Source organism: Electrophorus electricus, chromosome 3 (genome assembly GCF_041902795.1).
Source record: "Electrophorus electricus isolate QZ-2024a chromosome 3, ASM4190279v1, whole genome shotgun sequence".
Lineage (NCBI taxonomy): Eukaryota > Metazoa > Chordata > Actinopteri > Gymnotiformes > Gymnotidae > Electrophorus > Electrophorus electricus.
This window is the reverse complement of record NC_137499.1, coordinates 2,330,631-2,357,994: the sequence shown is the minus strand read 5'-3', so window position 1 is coordinate 2,357,994 and position 27,364 is coordinate 2,330,631. Positions and strand designations below refer to the sequence as shown.

Sequence of the window (27,364 nt, the reverse complement as noted above, 5' to 3'; positions counted from 1 at the left end):
TCGTGGCTGTAACAAGCCAGCACCATGAGACTATAACACAACATCCGCCGTGCTGAATTGACACCTACATTGTCCATTTCAGTTCAGCTGGACACAAATGTGCACTGCAAGAGTCAATATCCCATTCGGGATTGTGCTGCACAGCGCATGCATCTTCCAGTTAATTGTCTTTTCACGTCCGCCCGTGCACGCTGATTCTTGTCGACTCTTCTGAATTGACGTCAGTTAGGGGAGTTGTTGTTTTTTTTCCTGTTCACACCAAGTCTGTCACATAAGTGACAGTCTGACGTGCCTTTATGTTCCTCGAGCGGAATATGACGGCACATGACCCCCCCCCCTCCCCTCCCCGCCCTCCTCCTCTACGTCGGCAGAAGCGCTTTGGGGCGCATCTCACTCCCTTTCGCGCCCTGCGTCCCCGCCGCTGCTCGCGACTGCGCCCGAGTTTCGGAACATTTTACCTGCGGCGGAGGAAAGATTTAAATACACCGAGAGCGTCAGCAGGAGGTGAGCGTGACTTCCCACGAACATATTCATATATCTGTTACCCTGTGTTATTTCAAAGATTTAAGAATGAATTTTAAATTCGGTTCGGTTTCCCGTTGTGCGGGCTGAGGAGCCGACGCGCACACTGCAAATGTTTAACAACTATCAGTGACTGGCTTCTTGAGATTTCTTGGCATAGCTCGCCGTTAAGTGGCGCGTGTCCCGGATAGTACTGTTTAACTCACCGGTAAATGACTTTGGCCATGAGCACGAAGCGAAGTTGAAATCCAAATCCAGGCGGAGACCCAGTCGCGCCCGGTTCCGGCACGCGGGCTGCGCGTAATAAGTGGCGCCGCACTGGTCGGTCGGTCGGAGCTGCTGGAGGAAGAAAAAGTCCTCAGAAAAAGGTGCCAAGCCAAGCGCGAGCAGGGTGTGCGCCGTAATTTACCGTTTAGCCGTCACTGCTTTCATAGCCCCGCAAGTGACAGCGAGGAAGACTGAAGCCTTCAGCGGTTTGAACGCAGTCAGAGGAAATGATCAGGAATGCTCGAGCTCGATCAATGCGCAAACTTCAACAATACACGTTGGACATGTAGTGGGGGGGGGGGGGGGGGGTGTATTCTTTTGTCATTTTGTGTCTTGTTGTGTTTTTATAGTTTGGGCGTGCGATTCTGGATTTTCGAATGCCGTTTCCTACTTAAAACGCCAAACCCCAGCAAATAAAAACTTGGATCTCTCGGTATCCTCAACGAACTCGCGCAACTACAGCCAAGTAGCTTTCCTCGCGCTGTGGTGCTGAAATCCAACCACGCGCGTTTGCTGGCTGCTTCGTTTGCGGGTTTGGGTCTTTGACGTTGCCGATTTATTGACAGTAGCTATAAAGAGACGCAAAATGAAAGGGTTAGTCATTAAGGCTGTTGTGCAGCATACATGGCAACCAGCACGGTCAAGTGAAACGGCATTTTGGCATTTGTTGTCGGCACAAAACGGAACCGCCCAGGCAACGGTAAAGGCATTAGTTAAGATTCACATTGCTGTTTCGTCTTCAAAGCACCTCTGTGTGGTTATACATCTGTCTGCAATCACATTTTTGTTTCGGGTTTTTTTTTTTTTTGGTTCATTTTTTTACAAGTAGATATTCATATGACAGCATCTCCTTAAGGCAGATGCCATACAGGTTACCTTTCAATGCGAGTTTAGTGATGAATTGTCACTTTACATGCAAAATGATTATTTAATCTGAAAGTACTCAATAACATGAACATTAAAACCGATTTTTGCTTCAGCAATGTAATAGTAATTTGGCAATTATTTGTCAAAGCAAAAAGGTCTGGCATTTTAAGACAGCATACAGAATCATACTTGTGTTTTTTTCCTCTTTAGGATTTCACCGTGGAGGGTAGCATTAGCTACCTCATGCATCTCTGAGACCTAAAGCTCTCCATATGCTAGTTCTGAGTCCATTCACTTCAACCACAGCAAACCTGAGAACGAGATGACCACACCTCTGGCTTGTTTACCAAGTGAAGGTCTTTGAATTGGCTTGAGAGCTGCTCCCTTGTAGAGTGAAAGATCCCTACGGCCGCGTCTGCAAACACTGATCGGTTGTTGTCCATCCACGCCGAGCAGCAATGAGCGAGTCTCAGGAAGCGACTTCTCCCGTGGCCGGCATCGGCGGTCCTGCCGCCTGTGTCACCAAGGTGGAACTGCGGGTGTCCTGCAAGTCCCTGCTGGACAGAGACACGCTCAACAAGTCTGACCCGTGTGTCATCCTCATGGTCCAGGCCCAGGGACAGTGGACTGAGGTAAGCGCGCGAGGTCTCCCTCTTTGTGAAGGATATACAGCCAACTAAAGGTGACTGAGGTCATGATTAAATCATGAAGCCACGTTTGTCTCACGTTTGTCTAAGTTCTAGTGGCATTTTAATTAGCCAAGAGTATAAGGAGTTCAACCCCTGATGTATGGCTACCTTAGAGGGGGTATAACATGTGGTTTACTTTAATAATTAATTCAAGTAATAGATTTAGCTGCCTCACACTGTAAAACAGGGCTCCTCTTCTGGTCTTTGAGTGTTTTGATGGCAGGTCCACCTCAGGTGGATGCATGGATGTGTCCACAGAGGTGTATGTGCTTTCTGTGAATGAATCTGGAGGAAGCATTGTCACTCCCCAGCAGTGCTGGAGAAGAAACGTGAAGCCCACCCACATTTTTGCATATCAAAAGAAGTCAGGTTAAGGAGAACATTATCTGAAAGCACAGCCTTAGCTGGAAGACAGCCCTGTGAGTTAAGGAAGGAGCTGTCAACAAGAGTGTCAGGCTGAGGGATGCAGTCTTAATCCTGGCCCCATTATTCCAACAGCTGTGTCATGTAACACATCACAGAGAACAGCATGAAGCCACTGGAAGACAGGAACCTGTTTCACCCACAGCAGAGCTGCTCTGTCTGTTTTTTCATTCGATACCAATTCCATTTTGTGAGGTGCTCATGTGAAACAGGCTATTCCGGAGCAGACTGCCCACAACTACATATACCTGTGCCTCAATTTGTCTCACAGCGCTTGTCTGAATTTGGTGTTCATGCCAGTGAAATATCATTGTGTCACATCAAGCTATCACTAAGCGTCGCATCAATTGCACCTGTTGTGTGTGTGCAGAAGAGAGGAAGATGAGTTAATGTTTGACTGACGAAGAGATCAGCTTCATTTTTATGCAGTCTCCGTGTCCAACCAGGAAGAGACGACATTCTGAGCTACTTTCCACTCTCAAGTGCTTAAAATTTCCTTCCAGTGCCTAATGCATTTCCGTCATTCCTGTTCCGAGCTCGTAAAAACGTATGGAAGTGTGACTAAAATGGGAACAATGTTAATTGTGTAGAACAACTCCTTCTCTGCTTATAACTGAATTCATTATCTTTTCTGCACTGTGTGAGGATGATTAATTTTGACAGTGCCAACACAGAGTTGTTAAAAAGTGGTGGGTTGAAATCTTTTATAATGGATGCAAATTACCTCCCAGCAGAGTGCAGTGTTAGGCAGGAGTGTATGCGTACAGTATCTGGAGATATAACACAAAAAGTCCATGATAGCAACCTTTTACATAATAACTTACCATGGTTTCCCAGTTTTACAAAGTAGTAGATAATGTTGCTGGTTAACTAGTGGGAACATCCAATTATTCAGTCCCTTTTTGCAGGTGCAAAAACTAACTAGATAAAATGCAAAGTTAAAGCACACGTTGACTTACAAGGTTTGTACCTTTGTCTACTTCTCTAACGTCTGGGGAGACATTTTAATTACTGTTAAGGCTCCGTTTTCAAAACTCTCATCTCCAAACATACCGTCACTGTTTTCAGTCGACTGGAAGTCAAGCTTGTGTGGATTAATTTTTAGCATGAATGCATAACCTGGAAATGCTTTGATGTATTACCCATAACTTAAAATACAGCGATTGCAACAGAACCAGTCCATGTCATTATTTCGACTGGACAACAGCATTCCTTGTTAAGACAGAAATCACAAACAGGGGAATAGATTCAACTAATTGCACCACAGCAGAACATTAAGTGGCCAGATAGCCAATATCCAATCTAGCAGACAAATGCAACTCTCCTAAACAAAAATGACCCAGAATGCCATGAGGGAATTGCTTGTGCACCAAATTATGTGGCTACTGCATCATCATTTATAATTGAGCAGCTCAGGCGTAATTGCACAAAAGTGTTTTGGGAAAAAAAAACAGGTCCTCTTACTTTCTTTTTTTTTCCTCCAGTGCCGCAAATGAACAGAAATATTAATAATGAGTCAATGAGTCAATGAGAGGCAGCTCGTGATGTCCTGAATCTAGAAATAGTGCAAACCTCTCGGCCACAGAATTTCAGTCCAGTTCGAATCAATGTTGGAGATTCTTAGGAGAATGTAAAACAGACACCGACGATGGTGTCTGCCATCATCATTGGAACACCAAACGATGACATTTCTCACATCATGTCAGCCTTTTACTAAAACACCTTTCTTGACAATGTCATTCTTCCCCCAGACATTCTGGTGTTTAGTTGGCGATGTTGGAAACCGTCATTTAGGAATGATAAGGAAACAAATTGCATTTGATAATAGTATTCTTTCTTTCCTGTCCTGCTGGGCACTGTACAGTTTAGTGTTTTCCTTTGTTTGTAACACTTGATGCAACTTATCACATAATCAAACCCCTCCTGTGTTGAATTAGGTGTGATAGAGTGATGGAACCATCAGCTAATAGCTGATATAAACAATTCCTAGTGTATATGTTCCTTTATTGGAACAAGCAGGGAATTTGATTATTGCATAAAACCATTCTGTAGCATTATAACAACATTCTGTAGCATTATAAAACATTCTATAGGATTATACAAAACATTCTGTAGCATTATAAAACATTCTATAGCATTATAAAACATCATTAAAACATTCATAATACATTCTACACCCTTGTTGTTGGTAGCTCTGAATTAAGACATGTTTATGTCGCTGCTTTGTTTTAATATTTGATTGTTTATTGTAACCAGGTCCAGAGCAGATGACTGTTGTTATTATGCAGCCTGGCTTCATTTTCTTCCGAGCTTTTGATCTGCTGTGACTGGAGTAGAGCTAGTGGTAGAAACCGTGGGGTTTGGGCTTGGGTGGGGAGAGCACTCTGAAACAGTGTTGCACAGTAATGCTCTTTGAATGTGCTCCTAAAGGTCTATTAGTGGAGTCATTGCAGAGATAACTGCCTTGAGAGACCTGCATTGAGAGTGGGGCTGCGTGTTTGGTGTAACTAGTATTGTTTGTACTTCTTTGTTTATTTGTTCGTCTATTGTTTTTAAAGTTCCTCTCTTAGCAGCAGGAAAGAATTGTGTGTATGTATGTGTGCTTCAGTGATTAAAAGAGTGGATTACTTCTCTCTGCCCCATGTTACAATGCACCAGTCTGCAGTGCTAAGGCCTGGTGTATCAGTTTACACTTGTGTGGCGAGAGGGCTCAATCAATCCGGTCTACACAGAAATGTATGTCTGCTTATTTCGGTCATAGTATATGTTCTCTGGTTACCTGGGATAGGGGATGTTGGCGATCATATGCACTCGCGCATCTGATTCTGCACACCCTGATATATTCTTTTCTCTGCAAACAAGCAAGGTATCTTAGAGCCATATGGTTATTCTATACGGTGAACTGCTCCAGCTAGTGTATATGGTCCAAAGGAACCAGAGGAAGTTCCACTGTATGCAGGCGTTGTTTACGTGTCACCTCACTAGTCCGCTCAGTGTGAAACGTGGTGCTTTGGGTTGTTCACAATCCATGATTATGCCGTCATAGGCCTACAGTTGCTGCATCTACAGGTCTGGATGCTGAGCCCTCGCGTCTTCGTCTCGTCTGTGGGCGCGTGAGCCACTGCGCTCACCCCTGTGGCGTCGCCAAACGCCGGGCGAGGCAGACAGCGCAGCGGTCAGGCCCCGTGAAGATGTCGCCAAACAGAACGCGGCGAAGAGGGCAGGCGGCAAGGACCCGAGCAGAATTAGCGTGTGATGAAGACCGCACGGGACTGGCGGGCTCACGTTGGTTTACGGCCCCCGAGTGGACCGTGTGATGTCAGAGACGTGGGCTCGTTGCCGCTGCCCGCGGGGGTGGGTGGTGCTGGGTGAGACAAAACGACCCATTAAGCGGTCTACCATTCTCCTTTCTGACCTCTCACTGAGGAAGCACCGTTGTCATACAAATCAATACCGAATGCTAAATTGAGAGGGGCAAACAACTCCCATCTATCTCTCTTTCTCCCTCTCTTGCTCTGTCTTTCTATAAGTCCCTTATTTTCCCTCGTCCCTCCACTGCTATTAATACATTTGTGTTACTACATGCCCTATAAAGGAAACTGACTAAGGCACCTGTCTGTTTTACAAATGTTGTGTCCCGTTTCCGCTGCAGTCACTTATTTATTTATATACTTATTGTACACAGCCCTCACAGCAAATGGGAATATGGCATGTGAACTCTCTCCGGCGTGGTTCTGGCTTCCGCATGTCAAATCCTTTCCACTACGACCCATTCAGCACTACACAAAACAGGGGAATAGTAAAATGGATGGTAAAGGCCCTCCGGCTCAAGTCCTGACCCTGGCGAACGCTGGACGGTTTAGCAGTTTCATTTCACGAGTGAAATTTTACAGTAGCGGTCAGTTCTTCAGTCACAACCCTTCGGTCTTAGAAGACGTCCTGGTGCCTTTTTGCGAATGCACCCAGTGGTATTGGTAGGGCTTAATTTTCCATTCCTGCACCTCGCTTAGCTTCATGTGGGTGGTAATCTCTGGTTCACCAGCGATCCAGCCAGATTACCCACCATTCCTTTGCCCTCGTGTCTGTTCCTGAGCTGCCTACTCTCCTATCAGTGGGATCTTTCGCAGAAGCCTAAGGCTGTGTATTGGGAATATGTCTCCCGAGTTCTGCATAGTTGACATGGCAGAACATTTGACAGGCTTAGAGCCATCACATAATGCGGATGCCACACGTATCGGAAGGTATCCAGGATAGCAGAGGTGGCTTTGTGGAACTGAAGCCCTCATACTCTAACAGGCTTGATGGAGAGGTGTCATTTTTCTTGATGTGTGTAAAACAGAGACGTCAAGGATTGTTAATGAGATTGATTACCTAGCCAGGCATTGATTACCAAGCCTCACTGCTGCGAAGGTGGTAAATGATCCTATCAGATGGCCCTTTGGATATTGACGGCCAAGTTGACTTGCTTCTCTCTATCCTGCATGCATAATTTTTAAAATGGACCAAGGCTAGAGCACAGATGGCAGGACTTCTTCCTTCTCTCTCTCTCTCTCTCTCTCTCTCTCTCTCTCTCTCTCTCTCTCTCTCTCTCTCTCTCTCTCTCTCTCTCTCTCCACGTGCTGTTCTATTCCTGTTGCAACACTGGTTTGTCCACTCTAGAACTGTAATAAGGAGGTCTGTCTGTTAATGTTACAAATGGCTCGCCGTACTCAGGCTATTTTCAGATTATATTCCTCATATTGTGACGAATTACATGCTGACTGAAAATGCAGGAGTAGCTTTGCTGTCGTATACCCTCTCAGACTAAGGTCAGAGTAAGTGTGGAATAAGGATTTAGCACAACAGGTTTACTTCAAAATGATGCCATGCTTCGGTGATTTTTCCATATGCTCATGTGAACAATGGCGGAGGAGGGCGGAGGGTGATGGAGGTGAAGGAGGAGCTTTGATGCATGAATAAACCCGTAGCGAGAGTAAGGGCATGATCTCAGCTGGGTGTGTGTTTGTGTTCGTACATGTCTACGTGTGGCACTCAACGTGTGAGTGTGTGTGTGTGTGTGTGAGAGAGAGACCTTAACATTCAGGCCTCAGTCACAGCATAGCAAAACCATTAAACCATAAAGAAATATAATTTATAGTGAGACATTTCTGGTGTTATCTAAAGTAAGCAGTCAATTTAAAAATCATGAAAAAGTGCATGAATATGAGAGCAATAAAATCCTAATTTTCCTGGTATCCCCAGTGTCCTCCATTCAGGCGCATAGTTTTAAAACAGACCAGTTAGCCACAATCTTTAGCATTCACCAGGACAGATCCGCTCTCGTCGGAGCAGCTGGTGTGGCAATGGGTCTGATTTTGGCAGAACTGAGCGATCCGGTCACTGTTGTCCTGTCCGTCTCTCAGCTGGATCGTACGGAGGTAATCAAGAGCAACCTGAACCCGGTCTTCGCCAAGGTGCTGCTGCTGGACTACTACTTCGAGGAGGTGCAGAAACTGCGTTTCGAGGTCTATGACATTCACGGGACCCACAGCATTGGGACGCGTGACGACGACTTCCTGGGTGGTGTGGAATGCACACTTGGACAGGTGAGATGTCATCCTCTGTTTTTGCATGTATGTTGTCAGTAAACCCTAACTTTGTTTTTTTTGTGTTCACCTTAAATAAGTGCTTTAAAAAAATCTGTCAACAGATAGTAGCTCAGAAGAAGATGATGAAACCTTTGTTATTGAAATATGGAAAATATGCTGGGAAATCTACAATTACAGTAAGTTAAAGCTTTCAATTATGGTATTTTATATATATATATATATATATATATATATATATATATATATATATATATATATATATATATATATATATATATATATAACTATAACTGCTGTCAGTTTAGATGCAATATATAGCAGCTGCCATTATATTAAGATTATTGTTATTAATATTATCAACATATGCTGAACAGTCTCTGTCATTTTACTTCTGTTCTGTTATAGAGGTATAAATCTTTTCCTCAGAAAGTGCGTCAGATGTAATTATAATTTCGTCGGTTTTGATTTATTAATTCATACAAGCAGATTACTGCGAATGGCTAAGAGACAAAAACAAAACAACTGATAAGAGTTTAAGTGTCTCATCTATCCAGAGAACGATGGAGGAGGTTGGGAGTTGGGGAAAAAAGGATCAAGCACCATCTGTCATGCGTGCGCTCCGTTTAGAAGAGAACGCACCTGGTGAAGGTGTACTGGCTCCTTTAACTAATGCGTTAATAAGTTGGAATGGGAGTGCAAGTGTTGCGGCACAGAAGCCGCAAGTCCCTGTGATTGCAGTGGCTGTAAAAAAACATTACTACAGATCTATAACTCTTTTCAGGCCAGAGGCCTTGTTTATACAGATAATAAATATATTTCTGGGAATAAATAGTACCCTCTTAAGATGTCTCCAGCTTCAGACAGGTGGAGAGCAATAGCATATTAACGCTATAATCTGCCCTTTTTTGTTTTGCTTCCAAAAATAGCATGATATCAATAACACTTTCTGACCACAGCTGCATTCGGCAGTCCCAAATGGCTTCCCCTCTGCACAGCCCGATTCCTCTGTAACAAAACCCCACTCAACACACTCAGCAAAAATCTGTAAAAAGCATAAAATATTTCCCATTTTCATCTGCGAAGACGCTGCATGAAAGACCCCCCCTCACTGTTTGGGCTCAGCCAATCACAGAGCTTGCACTTGACCTGTTTAAGGCAGTTGGCCTTTTCCTGTCTTTTGAACATGCATGTTAATGACCTATAGACTCGAAGTTCTCCCTCATTAAATGTCTCCAAGTTATAGAAGGGTTTATGAAAATTACTGCTGACGAAAGTACTTTCTTGCTTTTTGCTTGCTCTCTTGCTCATTCTGTACTTCTCTCTAAAAGTTACACAAAGTAAATATCACTAGACAGTGGGGTGGTGGAACCATGTTAAAGACTCTGGTGGAACCTGGGATTTGTGCTTTTTTCTCTAACAATATTTCTCCTTTAGTCTTTGACACTCTCTTTTACTTCATGTGAATAATCCAAATCATTTTCATTCTTAATCCTTCAAAAAAAATTCATTTTACTAAAAATAGTATCTAGTTCCTCTGTTTCAGATTGCTGTTATAAATGTTTGATTTTAGGGGCTGTTGTACCTGATGATTAGCCTATATCACAAGAACTACTTGTTCTTAATTTTAGGAGTGTTTAATTGTTATAATCCATTATCTATTCCAAATTAATTGCTATAATCCATAATCTGTTGCAGTTCTTATACATCTTAATGGCACAGTTGCAGCACAATCCTTATACTTCCTCCATTTTGTTACAGAAATAAGTCCAGTTCTGTTGCAGCTACTGTGTGGGACTTATGTCAGTGGAGTCTGTCAGTTTCAGCTGGAACAGTTATGCAGTTGTGTTATTAAATTCTTGCTTTACTTATTTACTTTTTTTATATATTATATATTCATATAGTAGAGATAATGAGTACAGAGAATTAGGTTAATCCTTTCAGAGGAATACCATTTGCCTTTGGGAACCCAATGATTGTGGTTGACTACTCATTAATGCAGCGGTGGCACTGTGATTTAAGCTTGCTCTCTCACGATGTATCTGAAGAATATACAAGGTTACATCTCCACCACATGGCTTACAACCTAGCTAAATATATAATGCACATAGAGTATTAAATAAACTGCCCTGGGTTTTCCTCCCCCCCCCCCTCCCAAGATTCATGCAGAAGAAATTTCTGGCAATAATGGATACGTTGAGCTCTCCTTTTGTGCCAAGAAGTTGGATGATAAGGTAAGAAAACGTGTTTGTCAAATTGACTTCAAAAGTCTGCGCCTTGAATTCGTGGGTGAACACCTGCTCATTGCAATTTTATCCTCAACCCCTTTTGTTATTCAGTTGGGCTTTTGGAGGCGACTGATCTCACTCACACCCCCACCCCCCCCATCTGATTGCTGATTTCTGGGCTGGTTGCACTGCAGAAAGAGTCTTTTCAATCTACAAGGAAGCCTAATAGACTCTGATTGAAGTTTATGATACTCCATTAGAACCAAATTAATAGCCATTATGGCTGTTGTGTCTGGAAATAGACAGGTATCTGTGGCTGTTGTGCCTCACGTAATGCTAATGGCCTGGAGTTCTGATGCAACCCTGGGCAGAGAGCAGCAGGGCTGTGCGAGTACCGTTCGAGTACCATGCGAGTACCGTGCGAGGGCAAAGGACTGCTTCTCTCTGTGGGGCCACCCAGAGTCCCAGGGGCAAGATCTCCATGCCCTTCGCTGTCTGCAGGTGTCTGCTTCTGTGTGCGACACTCTCTCTCCCTCTTCCTAACACTTTCTCTGCTCGGGTCGCATCTGTCTCCTTCTCTCTGCTGCTCTCTTCCTGCTCCATGTATGTGTTTTCCACTCCACTCCACTCTCTCTCACTCTCTTACTCTTTCATGCCGGCTTGCTCTTGCACTCACATTTTGCCATTTCGCACTCGATTTGCCTGGGGTCATGTTTGTGTGTGAGGGGCTGCTGTTGTGAAAAATGCAGCGCTTTGTTTATTCACTTAAGCATTGCACTGTCTGAATTCATGCATCTCCAACAAGATGGAGTGACAGCATGCTGATAACCTCAACAGATCGCTGATCTCTTCACTTTGAACTCCGAGACCCCACGGATGCAGTTCTTGTCTCCGGTTTCTCCTGACACGTGCAGGCAAGCCAGGAAGTTGTTTTTGGAATTTACAGCATGTCTGAGAGAGCGTGTCATGCGCTCCTCGGTCAGAGCGGTGGTTGAGGCCGGCAGCCCACGTCAGTCTTCAGACAGAGTTCCGCTTTCACAACATGGAATGCCACTCACACGCAAACCCCTGCCAGGTTAAAGAAAGAACAACTTCCTGTGAATCTGATCCAGCCTGACTTCCACCAGTGGGTCTCCAGGGCTTCTGGGCGCGTACTGAGCTGAGACCCCTGTTCTCCACTGGAGACACCTCACGACTTCTGGGCGTGTGTCATACACCCCGAGCTGCTGTGTTACCTGATCATGAAAGCAGACATGAAGCCTGCATGCGCTATTCATCTGGTTCCCTCTGACTGCTGACTTCGGCTTGCCTGACAGACGACGAGGCGCCCTAAATCAGATTTTGTGATGAAATAAAAATAAATCCATATGCACCTTGTCTGTGACCTCTGCTGTCAGCTGTGTTATTTTAATAATGCTTTTGCAGGTTGGGTGTTGTTCAGCGTTGCTATGAACCTTTTCTCTGTGAGCTATTTTTTACTGACATGGCTGAAGCACCATTACTACTGAGGATGTGTGTTACTACATCACTTGCCCAATGATTATGCTCTGTGGTCTATAGGCTGTTCATTAACAGTCATTTACTATGTTTATTGATGCTGATCAATCCTCTTTAGTGGGGATCTCTGTGAAACAGTAATGACTCGGCTAAACGTAATGGAGGCAACTCCGTGTCTCTGGCCATGTGTGGTGTGTAGCTCACACTGGTCGTGCCATCGCAGCTTCACCAGAAATCAAAGGAAATGAGCTATAGACTCAAGATGGCATCTTTTTCATGTCTACGTGGAAAAATGGCTGAGGTGTAATCTTTGGATCAGATCTGTCTGCCATTATTCTCAAGCAGAATGGATGCATTAGTGGTTCGGTTTTAAATTGCCGTGATTATTGCTTCCCTAACATGGTCTGTTATCTTTGTTTTGAAGCCCAAGAATCTGATTTGAATTTTATTAATAGATTAGAAGGAGGATAGGAATCGTGAATGGAGAGAACTAAGCACTTTACACTACTTGCTGTTTTTCTCAATAAGAGATAAAGCAGACATTTTTCAGCACACCTGCCTCTTGGTGCTTCAATTGCCTGATACCTCACTGTCACCCAAATGAAATACTGTGTCTTTAGAGACTGCGCCGAGGACTATATCATCAGACCACGGATTATATGAGAAGATAAATGAGCCGTAAAATTCTCCCCTAATGATGTCATTACGACTTTTGGGATCTTTGGGGTTAATGCTGTCTGAGACCTTCTCACGCAGCATGAAGGATGGTGGATTGAATTTTAAAAATCCTCTGATGAACATGGCACACGGAGTGCCAGAAGACGGTGCTTTGAGTCCAGGACTGGGACTAAACATCGACAAGCCACTCATCTGCATCAGTCAGCACTCAGACCGCCGATGAGATGTTACCTTGACAACCAGATAGTGAGGGCTACTTCCTTCTTTTGCTGTCGCTGGGGGGATATATCAGGCTAATGCAGTGGGGGAAAAAGGAGGATACTAAATGGCTCATTCACACTCACCTCCTTCTTCCTGTCTCTCTCTCTCTCTCTCTCTCTCTCTCTCTCTCTCTCTCTCTCTCTCTCTCACCCTGTCCTCTCCCGTCCTTTGTCATACACTTATGGACATGCACTCTATGAGTTCCAGAATCAATTGCCCCAGCTTTTTGATTGATTACCAAGGCTATGTTCAGAGCGCTGGCTCAAACCCTCATGTCAAATGATTGCGTTGCATCAGTTTTCCTGATTTGATTGGTCACAGCTGTGAGCAAAAAAAACAGAGCCAGCACACCCAGCACTGAGCTGTGACAAATAGGAGCAGACTATATTCAATCTTATATCTATATTCAGACTATATTCAATTTCCAGCCACACACGGTCCTACCTGAGAGGCTCTTACTGTGAAGTGCCATTTAATTTGAACCACTCAATTCTTTGCCAAACCACCGCACATTGACTTGTGCACCTGTGTTTTAGGATGTTTTCAGCAAGTCTGACCCATTCTTGGAGATATACCGGGTCAACGATGACGGCACGGAGCAGCTCATACACAGGACAGAAGTGAGCTGCACCGCTTCGCTGAAAAATTAGATATTTTTTTCTTATTGTTACTCAGCTCCCTGCACGCACGTAAAATATTAATATTTCTTGCAGGTAATTAAGAACAACCTGAATCCCGTATGGGAGCCATTTAAAGTCTCTCTCATCTCCCTGTGCAGCTGTGATGAGGACCGGAAATTAAGGGTGCGTGAATGTGAACGAATTAGCAACAATAAGAGAAACAAATAAGTAAAATGCTGATTAATGTTTCTGAATGAACTGCTCTGGGTTCGACTCGCAGTGCCTAGTGTGGGACTACGATTCCAGGGGCAAGCACGACTTCATCGGCGAGTTCTATGCCACATTCAGAGAAATGCAGAAAGTATCTGCAGGGAACAAGGTCAGTGAGAGAATGACCTAGCATCGCTGTGCGTCACGGATGGGGTTTTTTTCTCTTGCAGGGAAGAAAAAGTGGATAAAAAATGCAATAGCAATGGTGTGTGTGTGTGTGTGTGTGTGTGTGTGTGTGTGTGCACATTAAATGTGAATTCACTGCAGTATCCCTGACAAGGCTTAGCCTGTCTTCTGTCTCTCCTTTCCAAGGTCACATGGGAATGTGTCAACCCCAAATACAAACTAAAGAAGAAGAACTACAAGAACTCTGGCTTGGTCATTCTCACTGATCTCAAGGTAGGAGCCACGGCTGCTGTCACGCTGAAAGCTGATGTGTAAACGTTGACGTCTTATTAATATGGAGGTGTGTGGTGAATATCTGTTGAGAAACAGGTTCAGAAATCACCAGGGGGGCAGTTGAATGCTGTGTCTTTCCACGTCATTTTAAAAAGGAGCACTTTTAATTCACAGAGCTGCTCCTGTCTGCTATGACCTTGTTGTGCTAGTGTGTTAATAACGAATACACGCTCATGGTATCTGAGAACCAAGAATTCTCTTTAACATTTCTGTGTGTGCGTGTTTGTGCGTGTGTGTACATAGGAGTGAGAGTACATACCTGGATGTGTGTGGTGAGTGTATGTTTGTGTGTGGGTGTAAACAAAAAAAGATATTTTTCATTCCTGCTGTACTATGATAAAACATTGTTACATTACACTACATTACATTAATTTTAGCCTTGTTTTTCCCAGGTTCCTGTCATATGTTAATACCTTCTCTTTCCCACCTCCTGTTATGTAATTTTACCTGATATCTTCCCAAGAGATTTAAACCCATCGGGGATGAACAGCCTTAAAGACACTATGTACAAATAGTTCTGTCTGTGCATTGCATCACTTGGCCATTATATGTGTGGTGTTTCTTGATCATGCTAAGCTCCCTTTCTCCCACTGTAGCTGTATCTTCCCTGTTTAGACTGCATTCCCTTAGCCAAACGTTGGCAGGGTATTAATAGAAGTTACAGAAACAGTTCATGCGTTGATGATCTCAGTTTTTTAGACCACGTCGTTTTAAGTGTACGTATGAAGCTGAGATTCTAGGGACTGTGCAGCGTAGGCTAGCTGTGGATAACGCGGCCTCCTCGACACGCACCTCAGCCGGGCAGATCGTCGTGTTCCCTCCCAACCTCATTCTGAACTCTTCACCCCACAGCTTCACAGAGTGTACTCCTTCCTGGACTACATTATGGGAGGATGCCAGATCCATTTTACAGTAAGTTTGGAACTGGAATATTGCATCTTTGTGTAAACTTAACCCCCCCCCCCCCCCCCCCCCAAAAAAAAAAAGTTATTTGGAGACCGTTCACTACATATAAGAGCACTTGTATTGCTGCGCTGCCACCTCGGTTTTTGTGCGCTCTACAAAATAAAACAGATGCCTGCTTTAGCGTCAAGAAAAGTGCTTTTTAATCACTGGTGTTCGCATTACACACCAGCCTTTGTCATGATATGCATGATATGTTTATTCAGTGTTACAACACTTGCTAGGTTGCATTTGTCTGTTTATCGTGCTCCCTACTGGCTAGCTACTGCTTTGGGTTTTCTCGCTGAATGCGAATGGGATCATTGTTGCACAGCTGTGTTCTGCTCGAGGCCGTGTCCTGAGTGAATTAAAATCTCAACCAGCCCCTTTCCTGACCATTCTGCAGCTCTTATATCCACATGCCAGGAGGAACTAACTAGATCCAAATATTAAAAAGGAAGTATTCATAAGGAGAGGAAGAGATGGCCGGTATAGATCATCATATTCTTTATATTCAAGAGGTTGCTTATAATGATAGTGATGCAACTTTGTGGTAGTCACTGAGGGAGTCTCTCCACAGTAACAGGTGATGTAATGAGGTTAGCAGTTAAATTTGATTTGCATTTGCTTTGTAATTATTCCACACATTCCGGATCATTGCACATCGCATATTTTGCATTTGTGCAGCATTTTATATTTAGCGCAAGTGCTAATTTGTTGCTTATAAATGGCACAGTCTTGTGTAGCATTATTTTCATGTAGAATGCATTTTTGGCAATATTTCAGTCTGTCATGTGGGTTTCCCTGAAGGCCTTTAGTCTGACTAATTTGAGTCTGGAAACCGCAGTGACGCTTATTAGCGGCGATGCATATTAGAACTTATTTACTGAGCTGGAGTTCTAAAAATATAACTCCTGCTTGTACATATGCGGGCAGTAACTTGTTATGCACCTTTACGTTTTAACAATGTGTCTGGTGCCATGTCTCTTCCTCTAGGTTGCCATTGACTTCACGGCATCTAACGGTGACCCACGCAATAGCTGCTCCCTGCATTATATCAACCCGTACCAGCCGAACGAATACCTGAAGGCTCTGATAGCTGTAGGGGAGATATGCCAGGATTATGACAGGTAGGTCCAAGATGGTGTTCAGGGAAGAAGTGCTCCCCATCATAGGGGTTCTTTTCTCTGCCGTGGAAAACGGAACCATATGTTGGCCTTTCCGCTAATCCCAGATCTGAATTTGTGCATCATCTGAGCTTGAGTTAATAAAATGTAGGGAAGATCTTTCAGTGATGACCTTCAGAGGAGGATGTGTGCTCTGACCAGGGTTGTACTGGATGGATCAGATCTGACTGTGGTGGATACTGCTGGGGGTTTTTTTAGCTTCGGATAACAGATGCACTCCACTGCTTGCTTTGCTGAGTCTTGGGAACCAAAGCGCATGCAGCTGTTAGAGGGTCAGCACTGTGCAGCTCGGGTCGTCACTCGGTGTCAAGGCAGTGAAGTGTTTGTTACTGACAGAACAAGACTAAGTGAAACAGCCCAGGCACATGGCAAGCAGGAGGCAAGGCCCACGGGAGAGCTCCAGTTAGCTTGGCTGGAGGCCCCGTTGGTATTTGAGACATTGTTTGCCTCTACATCACACTGCTGTTAGTGCTGCCATCTCCGCTTCTGTTGGAGCTGCAACTCGATGAGCTCCAAGCTCTCTGACAGCTTTGGAAGGTGTTGGCGGGCTGTTTTATCAGATGACAGAGGAGGCACAAGCCTGCGTCTGTCCCCTCCAGCCGTGTTGTAATAAGCCGTGGCACTGCCAGGCCCTGGCTCCCAGGCCTGACCCTGTGCCAGCGGACCGGAGTTTATTAAAGACTTCCGGACTGGACAGCACCTGGCCACAGAGGAAGCGGAGAAGATGACAGCAAAAGAACGACCGTGTCGTTGAGTCTGTGTCTCAGACAGGAATGTTGCTTATCGAGTCTGACAGCGTAATCTGGGTGAGGGCCACCCAGAGCAGATTTGAGCTTCGCATTGCCCTAAACTCAGCCTGAGCACTGATTATTACTCTGTGTGCGGTGCCTTTCCAGTTACGGGCTTTCAGTCTTGATTTCCCCTGACCTCCTTTGTTTTGATGTTCGTGGTGGCAGTCCTGGTCTCAGAGTGGCTAATTTAATATTAGCTTACTTTGTGTTGAGGTTCTTCAACTCGATCTCAGCGGAGCCAGCTAATTAGCATCTTACACGGCCGTAATGAGATCTGTCTCAGCGTGACAGGGCCAGACAAAAGCGCTCCGCCATTTAAAAAGAAGAGTGTCCCTGTTAACGGAGCAGACCAAAACATGGCCTAATTCTGGTCACCTGTCTTTTTGAATGGTGTTCACTTGGCGTTATGGAGGGAAGAATGGACTATGAGTTCAGGTCGGACAGCTAGACGGCTGCACCAGAGATCCCCTCGAAGGCCTCCAGCCCCACCCGCGCTAGGTGGCTGTCCAGCTCCAGCTGCATGGCTTGACAGCTCCACCACACACTCCAGGCGGATCACCTGGCGGATGAAGATGGTGATGCTTCTGTGATGGAGTAACTTTTTGTTGTTGTTGTTTGTTTTGTTTTGTTTTCTCCCAACCCCCACCCACACTCTCTTGAGCCACCCACACTCAAGTGAGAAATAAGTGAGAATGAGATTTCGCCCTGTCCAGTCAAATCTCCATATTTATCAGGTTCCCATTAGCAGCTCTGTTGCTGGTCTTCACAGCTGTCTCGTGCTGCTGCGCTGTAGACTCAGCGTGTCCAGCACTGCAGGATGCCGTCTTGTGGACAGCCACTCCACACATTTCCGTGTTGCTACTTGGACCAAATTTAATTGGCTATTGATCATGTATTAGTGGATTCACAAATTATTGTTTTGCAACATCACAAATAAATGAAAAAGGAAATGACATTGATTTTTTTTTCCACTATTAAAAGCAAGATTGATTCTGGGTTTGTCGTCAAATAAAGTTAATTGAAAACAAAATATGGCTGGGGAATTTATACATGAAACATTTCTCTTTTTACAGACAGATACAGACAGATACATTACATATAAAATCAGTGGCAGCTCATTGGTTAAAGTACTTGGTTTGTCAGCTGAAGGTTGCTGGTTCAAGCCCCGCCACTCCCAGGTTTCCACTGTTGGGCCCTTAACCCTCAATTGCTCAAGTTGTGCTCTGTCATAATTGTAAGTTGCGTTGGATAAAAGCGTCAGATGAATGTAAAACTCACTTTCCCCAAATCATACTCCCTTGGGAATACTCTGGCATGTTCTGTTGGCTTGCTGAACGTTCCTGCGTGTCTGTTGGCAAGTCCTGAGGTTCCCAGACTGGAGGGTTCATCTGGGCCAAGAGCCGTATCTCACCTCCAGGCTGTGCTGTGTCTTTCTTCCTTATTGTTCGGATAGTGCAGGTGGAAATATGGATCAGATCCCATCTGATTAGTGCATTCTGCATATGCGGAAAGAAGGGCAAAAACATTAATGACTGCCAATGGCATTCCATTACAGGGTTAAATGAACTCGGATGATAGTTTGTTGTGCAAGATATGAGTATGTGCTGATTATTATTAAGATTTTCAAGTTTCAAGTTTGGTTTATTTGTCACATACATAGTCATACACAGTATAACTCGCAGTGAAATGGTTGAATATTAAATATTTCATGGTTAAATCTTCAATGGTTGAAGATTTAATATTTCAGTTCTTCATGCTAATTTATTGTGTACCTAAACGTGTGTTTGTGTGTGTGTGTGTGTGTGTTCTAACGGCCCATGTGCCCCCTGACACGATGACTCACCAACTAGACTGAAATAATTAACTAATCTAAATGCGTCAGCGTTAAGCTTGTAGTTTCGCATTCATTCTGCTCTGTTATCAGAGTAAGTGCAGTTCAAGACTGATTTCCCTGCAAGCCTCCTCCTTGGCCCCGTTGTGGGTCGCCCCCCTGCCCCATGGGGTTCATTAGATGCCGAATCAGCCCTCTTAGAGCAGCGAGTCACAGCCGTTCCTGTGGGGAGTCACTGCGCCCCCCCCATGGCTGCCACTAGAGACTCCATGGCGTGTTTCCCTCCGAGGAACTGTGGAAAGTGCTGTTGAGGAAAAGGAAGTGCATTTTGTGTGAGTAAACTCTCGAGCAGAGTAGAAGCGTGTGAAAAGCTCTTGTGTTTCTCTCCTTAATTGACCAAGGCTTTTAAAACCACTTCTGCTTCCTGGCTTGGAGAGACAGATGTCCTCTGGAGTGCCTGAGCCCGGAGACACAGTGACTCAACAGCTTGTGTTTTGTGTCTGTCAGTGATGTGATGAGCTTTTATCTGTGTGCGTGCGTGCGTGTGTGTGTGTGTGTGTGTGTGTATGTGTGAGAGACTCTTTTTTTTTTTGTGGTGAAAAAAAGAGCCAACTAGGGTTTAAATATAAAAATTAGTACGACATTTTGCTAGAACACACTGCTATGATTGCGTTCTAAATTGCACTTGCTGCACATTTGTTCAAACACCCTTGAGCAAATGGATTATGGCGACCAAATATGAGTTTAGCTCTTCAGTGACCCGTTTTGACAGCCAAACCTGGAGAGGCAGAGATGGCACAGTTCTGCGTAGGAGTTCTCTGTCACGGTTGTCAGAGCAGTTCGCCTCTCAGTCATGCGTGCGAGAACGCGTTTGTGGGTCGAGCGCGACTCTTGGGCGCTACGAGCCACGTTGTAATTCCTCCTCATGGCCGCGGGTCTGTCAAACAAATCATTCAGAGCATTGCATGGTGTGGGGAACAGATCCTCCTATCCCTGGGAATGAGGGTATGGAGGTGAGGTTTGTGGGATTAGCTTTGGCTCTTATCGTAACTGCGTCTGAAATGAGGTAAGTGGGAAGGGTAAGTACATTATAACAAGCCGTGGAGGATTGGCGGAGAAAGGGGAATAAACTGAAGATTGTTCTGAACAACGGTGCTTCCCATAGTTCTCTTCTGGGTGCATCTCACCGCTACAGTAAATAAATTAGCGCGGCTGATTACTCCTGTTAACGTCCACGGCTAAGATGATGTTATGAAGAATGTAGTGGAGATTGCACGGTGTCAGAAATGGATGCCTTCCTACCCCGGGTCCCCCCCCCCCCCCCCCCAAAAAAAGCCAAAATGCAAAAAATCAACAACTTCTAAGTGGCTGAAACCTTGTCCTGCTACTGATGTGAACAGAATAATTTAATCTGCTGGACTGCACCTAACAAGCTTTGTGCTGTGAAGAACGTTCACTTCACCCAGATTGGAATCATACTCCCGGTTCCTTAAACGGAGCCGTTAATCATGCCTAATCATACGCTGGCGAGGGAGAAGATGACACTGAGAGGTTTGAGTCCTCTTTCAGTAAACATGTTCTCTGTATGTTCCCTGGCAGCAGGCGTGTGCTCTGTATCACAGTACTGGTGGGACTCCCAGCCCCCAGCCGTCTTCGTTCTTCCGTCTGGAGCTGTGGATGTCTCACCTCTGAGAGTGCTCCATGACTACCTCAGCGCAGTGGACTACCCCTCCCCGGTGTGCCTGGGTTATGCTGTACCCTCTCCACTGCATTTGCTCGGGCTTCCCTTACCTTCTGGGGAGAGGCAGTCCGCTGAGAGAGGAGCGACGCCCCCTATCCTCCCCCCGTCTCCTCTACACGTCCTTAAGGACCCCCACAGAGCACTGCACCCGTGACACGTGTGCCCCGAGCACAGCACACCCTCGCTCACCCTCTTGCTCAAGGCGCGATGAAGGCTTGTGGTAATGATAGTGGTTGAAGTGACTGCCAGCATGTACAGTATGTGACATAGCGGAATAAGCAGTTTTGCCCTGGATACAGAGTCCATAAGCCTGTTGCACTCTGCTATAGGGGTGGGGGTGGTTTGGATGTTTCTGTTAAACCTGAGAAGGTTAAAGAAATTGAAAATTTGCCTTTTTTCTTTCTCACAGTGACAAGAGATTCTCAGCCTTGGGCTTTGGCGCACGAATTCCACCAAACTATGAGGTAAAGAGCGTGTGTTCGTTCCCCGGGTGATTCGCCTGTTGTCTCCTGCTCTTGGTCCATGTCTCTGGCCACAGTGGCACTCTGCTACTGGTGTTTGTGTGTGTTCAGGGCCAAACCTGTCATCTTTATATTCACCACCAGGCTGAGTCTAAGATGACCACCATGCCACGGTCCACACTGACCATCACTCATCAAAGTACTGGAAACTCACATTATGGTTTATTTTTAATTCACAGCTCTTTTTTGAGGTTTGGCATACCCGACTAGCCACAGAAATGAGACCAGCTGGAAGATAAACCAGCCTAGCTGTTAACAGTGTGAGGTCCCAGGACTTCTGTTGCCCACAAGTAGGTTTGCTTAGGCAGATTGGATACTGAGACCAGAGAGCAGTCAGACACGTTTTAACTGGAGAAGAGGTCTGAAGAACAAGGCAAACTAGTGCTCAGGGCATGACTGCCTAGGCAGGAGAGTGTGAGCGAACAGAAAGAAAAAGAAAAAAAAAGATAAAACGACCACTATCATCATAAACATCATAAAATGTCATGAAAGAGGCCATTCACTATATATACCAGCCTGATTCCCCGTTCTTCTGGCTTTAGACACAGACATAGGTGGCAAGCTTATAGTGCAATAAGCCCTTTTTTGCTTTAGATTGCAGAAACGTTTGCATGCAGACAACCACTGCAGAATTTGTTGTGAACTGCTGGGGTTTTTTTTCTGTTATTGAAGCTATGACCTTGAAACTTCTGTTGTGGAAAATGAGTTTTTCTTCTTGTGAGGCTTCTACTGAAGGCGCTGGTCTTTAGGTATAAATGCAATGCAGTCTTGCAAAGCCCTGTTCTCTTTGGAGTTTAACCAGGTTTTCTGTTTGTTTTCTGTTTGTTTGTGTACTTAGGTGTCACATGACTTTGCCATCAACTTCAATCCAGAGGATGATGAATGTGAAGGTACAAAGAAAAATAGTCCTTTATCAATGAGCTGCAAACTCATACAAGACCAAACCACTCAAGGAGAACAAGCTTATGATGAACTTTTGATGCACTTATAATGAAGGTTTGGGCAGTGGGGTTGCATTTACCATAGCTTGCAATTCATGCTATGGGGGTGTTTTTAAAATGTGCATAATTTTAGTTGCTAGGGAAGAGAACATCTCCACAGGTCTGGACTAACCTCCTCTCGGCTGCTTTTTTGAATCCCCTGAGAAACCGGGGAGAAACGAGTCAGGAGCTGAGGAGAATCTGGCTCCTTCTCCATCTCTCTCACAGCACCGCGCAGGAAGGGACATTTCATGTCGCTCTTCCTTGTGCGTTCTGCCAAAGCCCATGGTGCACCTTTCAGGGAGCGACGAACATGGACTGATTCCTGTCTCCTCTCTCTCTATCTGTCTCCCTCTCCTTGTTTTTTTTCTCTCTCTCTCTCTCTCTCTCTCTCTCTCTCTCTCTCTCTCTCTCTCTCTCTCTCCCCCCCCCCCCTCCCCATCTCTCTTTGTGTCTCATCTCTAACTAGAAATTCAGGGGGTGGTAGAAGCCTACCAGAGCTGCCTGCCCAAGATCCAGCTCTATGGACCCACTAATGTGGCTCCCATCATCAGCAGAATAGCCAGGCAGGCAGCCGGGAAGGAGCCCATCAAAGACGCCTCCGTGAGTGTCTCGCCCTCCCTGTCTGCTCTCACACTGCTGTTCCCCTTTGTAAGCTCCTTGGACTCTCACCTTTGCCAGTACAGTCCAAGGACGGAATTAAGCAGGACATTTTTGCATTTAAACTGATTGGCTTTAGGTGACAATTTTTAGTTTTTAAGCATCACAAAAATCAATTTCGAATTCCATTAAATCATCTAATGTAACGCCACCGTACCATCTTAAGGTCAAATGCTTGCCCTCGAGCTGCACAACACTCTGGACTCTGTTTCCAGCCCTTTCTCTCTTGCTATGATCTTCATTTATTATTTAATCACCACAGTCGCCCTCACTCCGTAGGTGATCACGTTTCTGCACACGCGAGCTCTGTGGAGAATTCACGCTGCCTTTCCATGTTCAATACCGTCTGCACCCCAGGGATATTTGGGCCAGTAATCTCCCGAGCACATCTCCTCTTAGCCCATTGGCTGGCAGCGTGCTGTGCTCATACCCAGACGGATAAGCCCCTCCTCCTCCTCCTCCTCCTCCTCCTCTAGCGCTACCATATCCTGCTGATCCTCACGGACGGGGTGGTGACCGATATGGCGGACACGCGGGAGGCAATCGTACGCGCCTCATACCAGCCCCTGTCGATCATCATAGTGGGAGTGGGGAATGCCGACTTCACAGATATGCAGATCCTAGACGGTGATGACGGCGTCCTGCGCTCTCCGAGAGGCGAGCCCGTTCTGAGGGACATTGTGCAGTTTGTGCCATTCAGAGACTTCAAAACGGTGAGTCCCGCTCCCTGGATCGCCAGCGCTGTACTTCTGTACGCGTGTTTAACTCTACAGGCACGCCTGCCGACCTGCTTCTGAAGAATATCGTGACCAATATGCAGTCCCTCATTATACGCTCAGTGCTTCTCTGCATATTTTTTTGGCTCTCATCCAGTTTTTGTTTTGTAGCATTACCGGTCCTAGTAGTTACTACCCTAATGATGTCCACATTGTTTCAATCCATAATTTTTCATCTCTCTCTCTTTCTCTTTTCTTTCAGGCTGCTCCCGCTGCCCTGGCGAAGTGTGTCCTGGCTGAGGTGCCCAAGCAGGTGGTAGAGTACTTCAGTCATAAGGCCATTCCACCCATGAGTCCCGTATTGGACTCCACCCCCAACTCCATCGCCAACACCCCAGACTAGCTCTCCCACTCAAGCCCCGCCCTCCGCTCGGCCCTTGCACACCACCCCCCGGCCCTGGTTGCCATGCGAGGTTGTCACGGAGAGGGGTGTCGCCACAAACACCACATTGTCGATGGTTTTTTTTCTCCTTTTTCCCCGCTCTTTTCATACATAATACATTTACGCAGACTTTGTAGGGGTGGGGGTTGAAAGGCTGTGCCTGGATCGTATCCTGATCCAGATGCAGTGTCCTGGAACCTGTCTGTCTGATGCATGAGAACCAGGAACGCAGGTCACTCCCATGTGGCCCTGACCCCTGACCCCTGACCCCCCCCCCCCCCCCCCCCCCCCCGCATAGCGCAGCAGCTCTGTCATCTCTGCCCTGCCTGGATGCTGTTCTCACCTCATCTTGCCGTTTTCTCTTCTTAGCTCCTGGCTTCTCGCTGGCCTTTTCTCACCCTGCTTTTGGCAGCTACTGACAGGATTATTGTGTGAAGAGAATGGACGTGTACAATCTTGATTACTCGAAATTACATAAAATATATGAAGAAAAAATATTTTAAGAGGGTCCTTAATGTGATATGTAAATGTGTCTCACCGATAATAGCATGTTCATTAGCTCTGAAAGATTCAATATGCCTGTCCGAGACCACTATGCATATTTCATATCAAGGGCCGCTGTTTGATTTCAGTACTGCTGTTATGGAAAAGAGGAGCCTACAAAGGGGACAAAATGGGCAATCTTTTAAAATTTGTAATGAGCAGTTTCTTCAATATTTTTGTTGTATAGCTACATTGTGTTTGGATTCTAGACACCTGAGAGGAATGTCCTTCGCCATAGCCCTGACGCCATAGCCATTTTGACGCAAAACGTCAGGTCCTTATAAAAAGGTAGAATGAGGCCTAGGGATGTTATGCATTCAGTATCATTATTGTGCATGGTTACCTGTCTGAGTATGACTGTTTTCTTCGCCGCCGAAGGAAATCTATGCATGGTTTTACATGATCTCATAGAGGGATTGTGGGTGGGACTCTACCAAATTACTGTTCCTCTTGTAAAGATATGTACACAGGAATAGGACATAGAGCTACTACCCCAATTGCGTTTAGGCGGTGTGAATTAAGATACAGCACATTTAGCTTTTCAAGTTCACGAAGGAGTGGACTTTTCTATTTGTCTCCAAATAAAAATGTAATAATAAGTGCATTTACAGTGGAACCTCAGGCACAGCCAAACAGGGAATAGATGTTGGTTTAAAATTAGTTTTTAAAGAGGAAATGTTTACCACCACACTATCACCGCAAATGTCCAACAGTACGGTAATATCGGTAAAAAGTGCCATTAAGATAATAAAAACTCTTCTCTTCAAGCAAGTTCCAATATTTTCCTCAGTCCTACCCCCACACGACTGATATTAGCTCATAGTGTAGGTTAAAAAAAAAATCATATTGCATTAAGAATTTATGCTGTTGTAGCTCCACTGTTGACTATCAGGTGTAATAGCTAGCTCTGTATATGACCAAGTGGAAGCAATTGGATTAGTCTGTGGAAACAGCAGCAGGACACTACCAAAGTGCTGTGTTGCAATAACAATGCCAAGCAGGAAATGTAGATGGAAATAAGGAAGCAGAATGGCACTCCTTGCTGGAAGCTGTGAAAGATTTGCCACTTTGTATTTACTCTGATGTCACACGTTTTACAGAGGGAATTCCGAATCCCGGTTTCTACAAAGGAAAACCAAATGTACAAACCCATAAGGAGTGTATTCCGTTCACTAACATGGGAAAGTTAATCGAATGTGTTTTCCATGCAAAACAAGCAAATAACATATGTGACATTGCAGGGTTGAAGTTCATTAGTAAATTAACCCAAAATATAAGTTTGGGGTTTTTTTTAAACTATTTTTCCGTGTCAATGACCAACTGCTTCCTTTGGATATGCTTTATTGCTTACCTTTGAGCATATAATCATATAGCACCATCCTAAATATTCACGGCACATGGTGATTGTTGTCCTAAGATGATGGTCCAGATGGCAGAGTCCTCGGGCCCCGCCAACATATCTTTGTAAACCAGGTTTTGCTTTTTTACATGTGAAGTAAGCTCTGTAAAATGCCATGATGAAATAGGCCTCTGCCTTCTGCCTTTGTATTTCCTGGGGCCACCTTAAACTTCCTCTGGATGACGAAATCCCAAGCGTTTGTTCGCATGTGAACATGCTCAACAGCGACACTAGCCCAGCAAGTTTGCCCAGCTCCGAGTAGGATTACAAGTAGGACTACAAGTAGGCGGGGCCTCCTGGCTCCTCCCCCTCCATGGTGCACCGCTCTTATTTGATGCAGAAGAAGGGATGAATGTAAATGTAGTCACGTAGGCTTTGATGTCACTGAAAGGATGGCATCTATGCTCAAGTGGTTTGTAATGAAAGGTAAGTTCAGGCAGGGTGATCATTTGAAAGGCATCTCTCTTAGCTGAAAGACTTGTACAATACACAGATTGCAGTTTATCATATTCTGGCTTATCCTTGTTTGTTTATCTACTTGAGTTTGTGTTTTTGTTTTTTTGTTTGGCTGGGCCTTTTTTCTGTGGCATGGCCCTCTTATTGACACTCATCTACACACACACACACACACACACACACAAACACCAAGCACCGGCTCATGCATGCAGAGAGATGGGTGGGATGAGTGAGACTGTCCTTTTAATGTATCTGTGGTATGTGGACTGGATGTGATGTGGCACCTGCATATGCACCCTGTTAGACCCACAGCATATGCAGTGGGAGAGGGGGAGAGAGAGTGCCAGAGGTCTGAGTCCTGCCATGGCCCCTGAAATCAACTCCGAGACGCAGTGGACAACTCTGCTCTGTGCCGACACACTCGCATGGTTAAAGATACGGGACGGAGTGATCTGCAGGAACGACAACGACTTTCCATGTATTTCTATGTATGCTTCCTGCGCTTGACATCATTCCTGCTATTGGATTATCAGAAGCCGGAAAATCGTTTTGCCGGTTCTCCACGTGTTGGATGGAGGTGGGATGGGTTTTGGGATGGTCCTCACAGACACAGGAGATGGTATCTCCTTTTTTTGGATGCTGTAATTTACTGCATGCATTGTTCTGTGTTGATATGTGTTTGGTTTTTTGAGTAATATGTGGTGCGAGTGGAATCCGTCTTCGGCTCCTCCAATTCTAATCTCCTAGTGTGTGCTCCTACCTACAACAAGGCCAATAAATCTTTCAGTA

General features: G+C 45.2%; 1 protein-coding gene and 1 long non-coding RNA gene across 3 annotated transcripts; one reads left to right on the top strand and one right to left on the bottom strand.

Annotated features, from left to right (window-relative positions):
- Positions 1 to 363: 363 nt before the first annotated feature.
- Positions 364 to 1,043, bottom strand: LOC113578933 (uncharacterized). The gene is made up of 3 exons (XR_003410809.3): positions 932 to 1,043; positions 729 to 858; positions 364 to 458 (listed from the first exon to the last, which is right to left on the bottom strand). It is a non-coding gene; the product is annotated as an uncharacterized LOC113578933 (long non-coding RNA).
- On the top strand, positions 395 to 27,364 carry cpne7 (copine VII). 2 transcript variants are annotated; one of them, XR_014121741.1, is made up of 17 exons: positions 395 to 504; positions 1,867 to 2,288; positions 8,171 to 8,353; positions 8,458 to 8,532; positions 10,513 to 10,587; positions 13,554 to 13,637; positions 13,731 to 13,820; positions 13,918 to 14,016; positions 14,220 to 14,306; positions 15,219 to 15,278; positions 16,305 to 16,438; positions 21,268 to 21,322; positions 22,218 to 22,269; positions 22,829 to 22,962; positions 23,496 to 23,732; positions 23,998 to 25,008; positions 26,880 to 27,364. XR_014121741.1 is itself a non-coding variant. In XM_027012481.3 (16 exons), the coding sequence occupies exons 2-16, from the start codon at positions 2,115 to 2,117 to the stop codon at positions 24,136 to 24,138; spliced, it is 1,680 nt and encodes a 559-aa protein (XP_026868282.3). In that variant the 5' UTR covers positions 395 to 504; positions 1,867 to 2,114; the 3' UTR covers positions 24,139 to 27,364. The 2 variants fall into 2 exon arrangements, 1 of the variants encoding a protein (XP_026868282.3); XM_027012481.3 differs by having other exon boundaries at positions 23,998 to 27,364.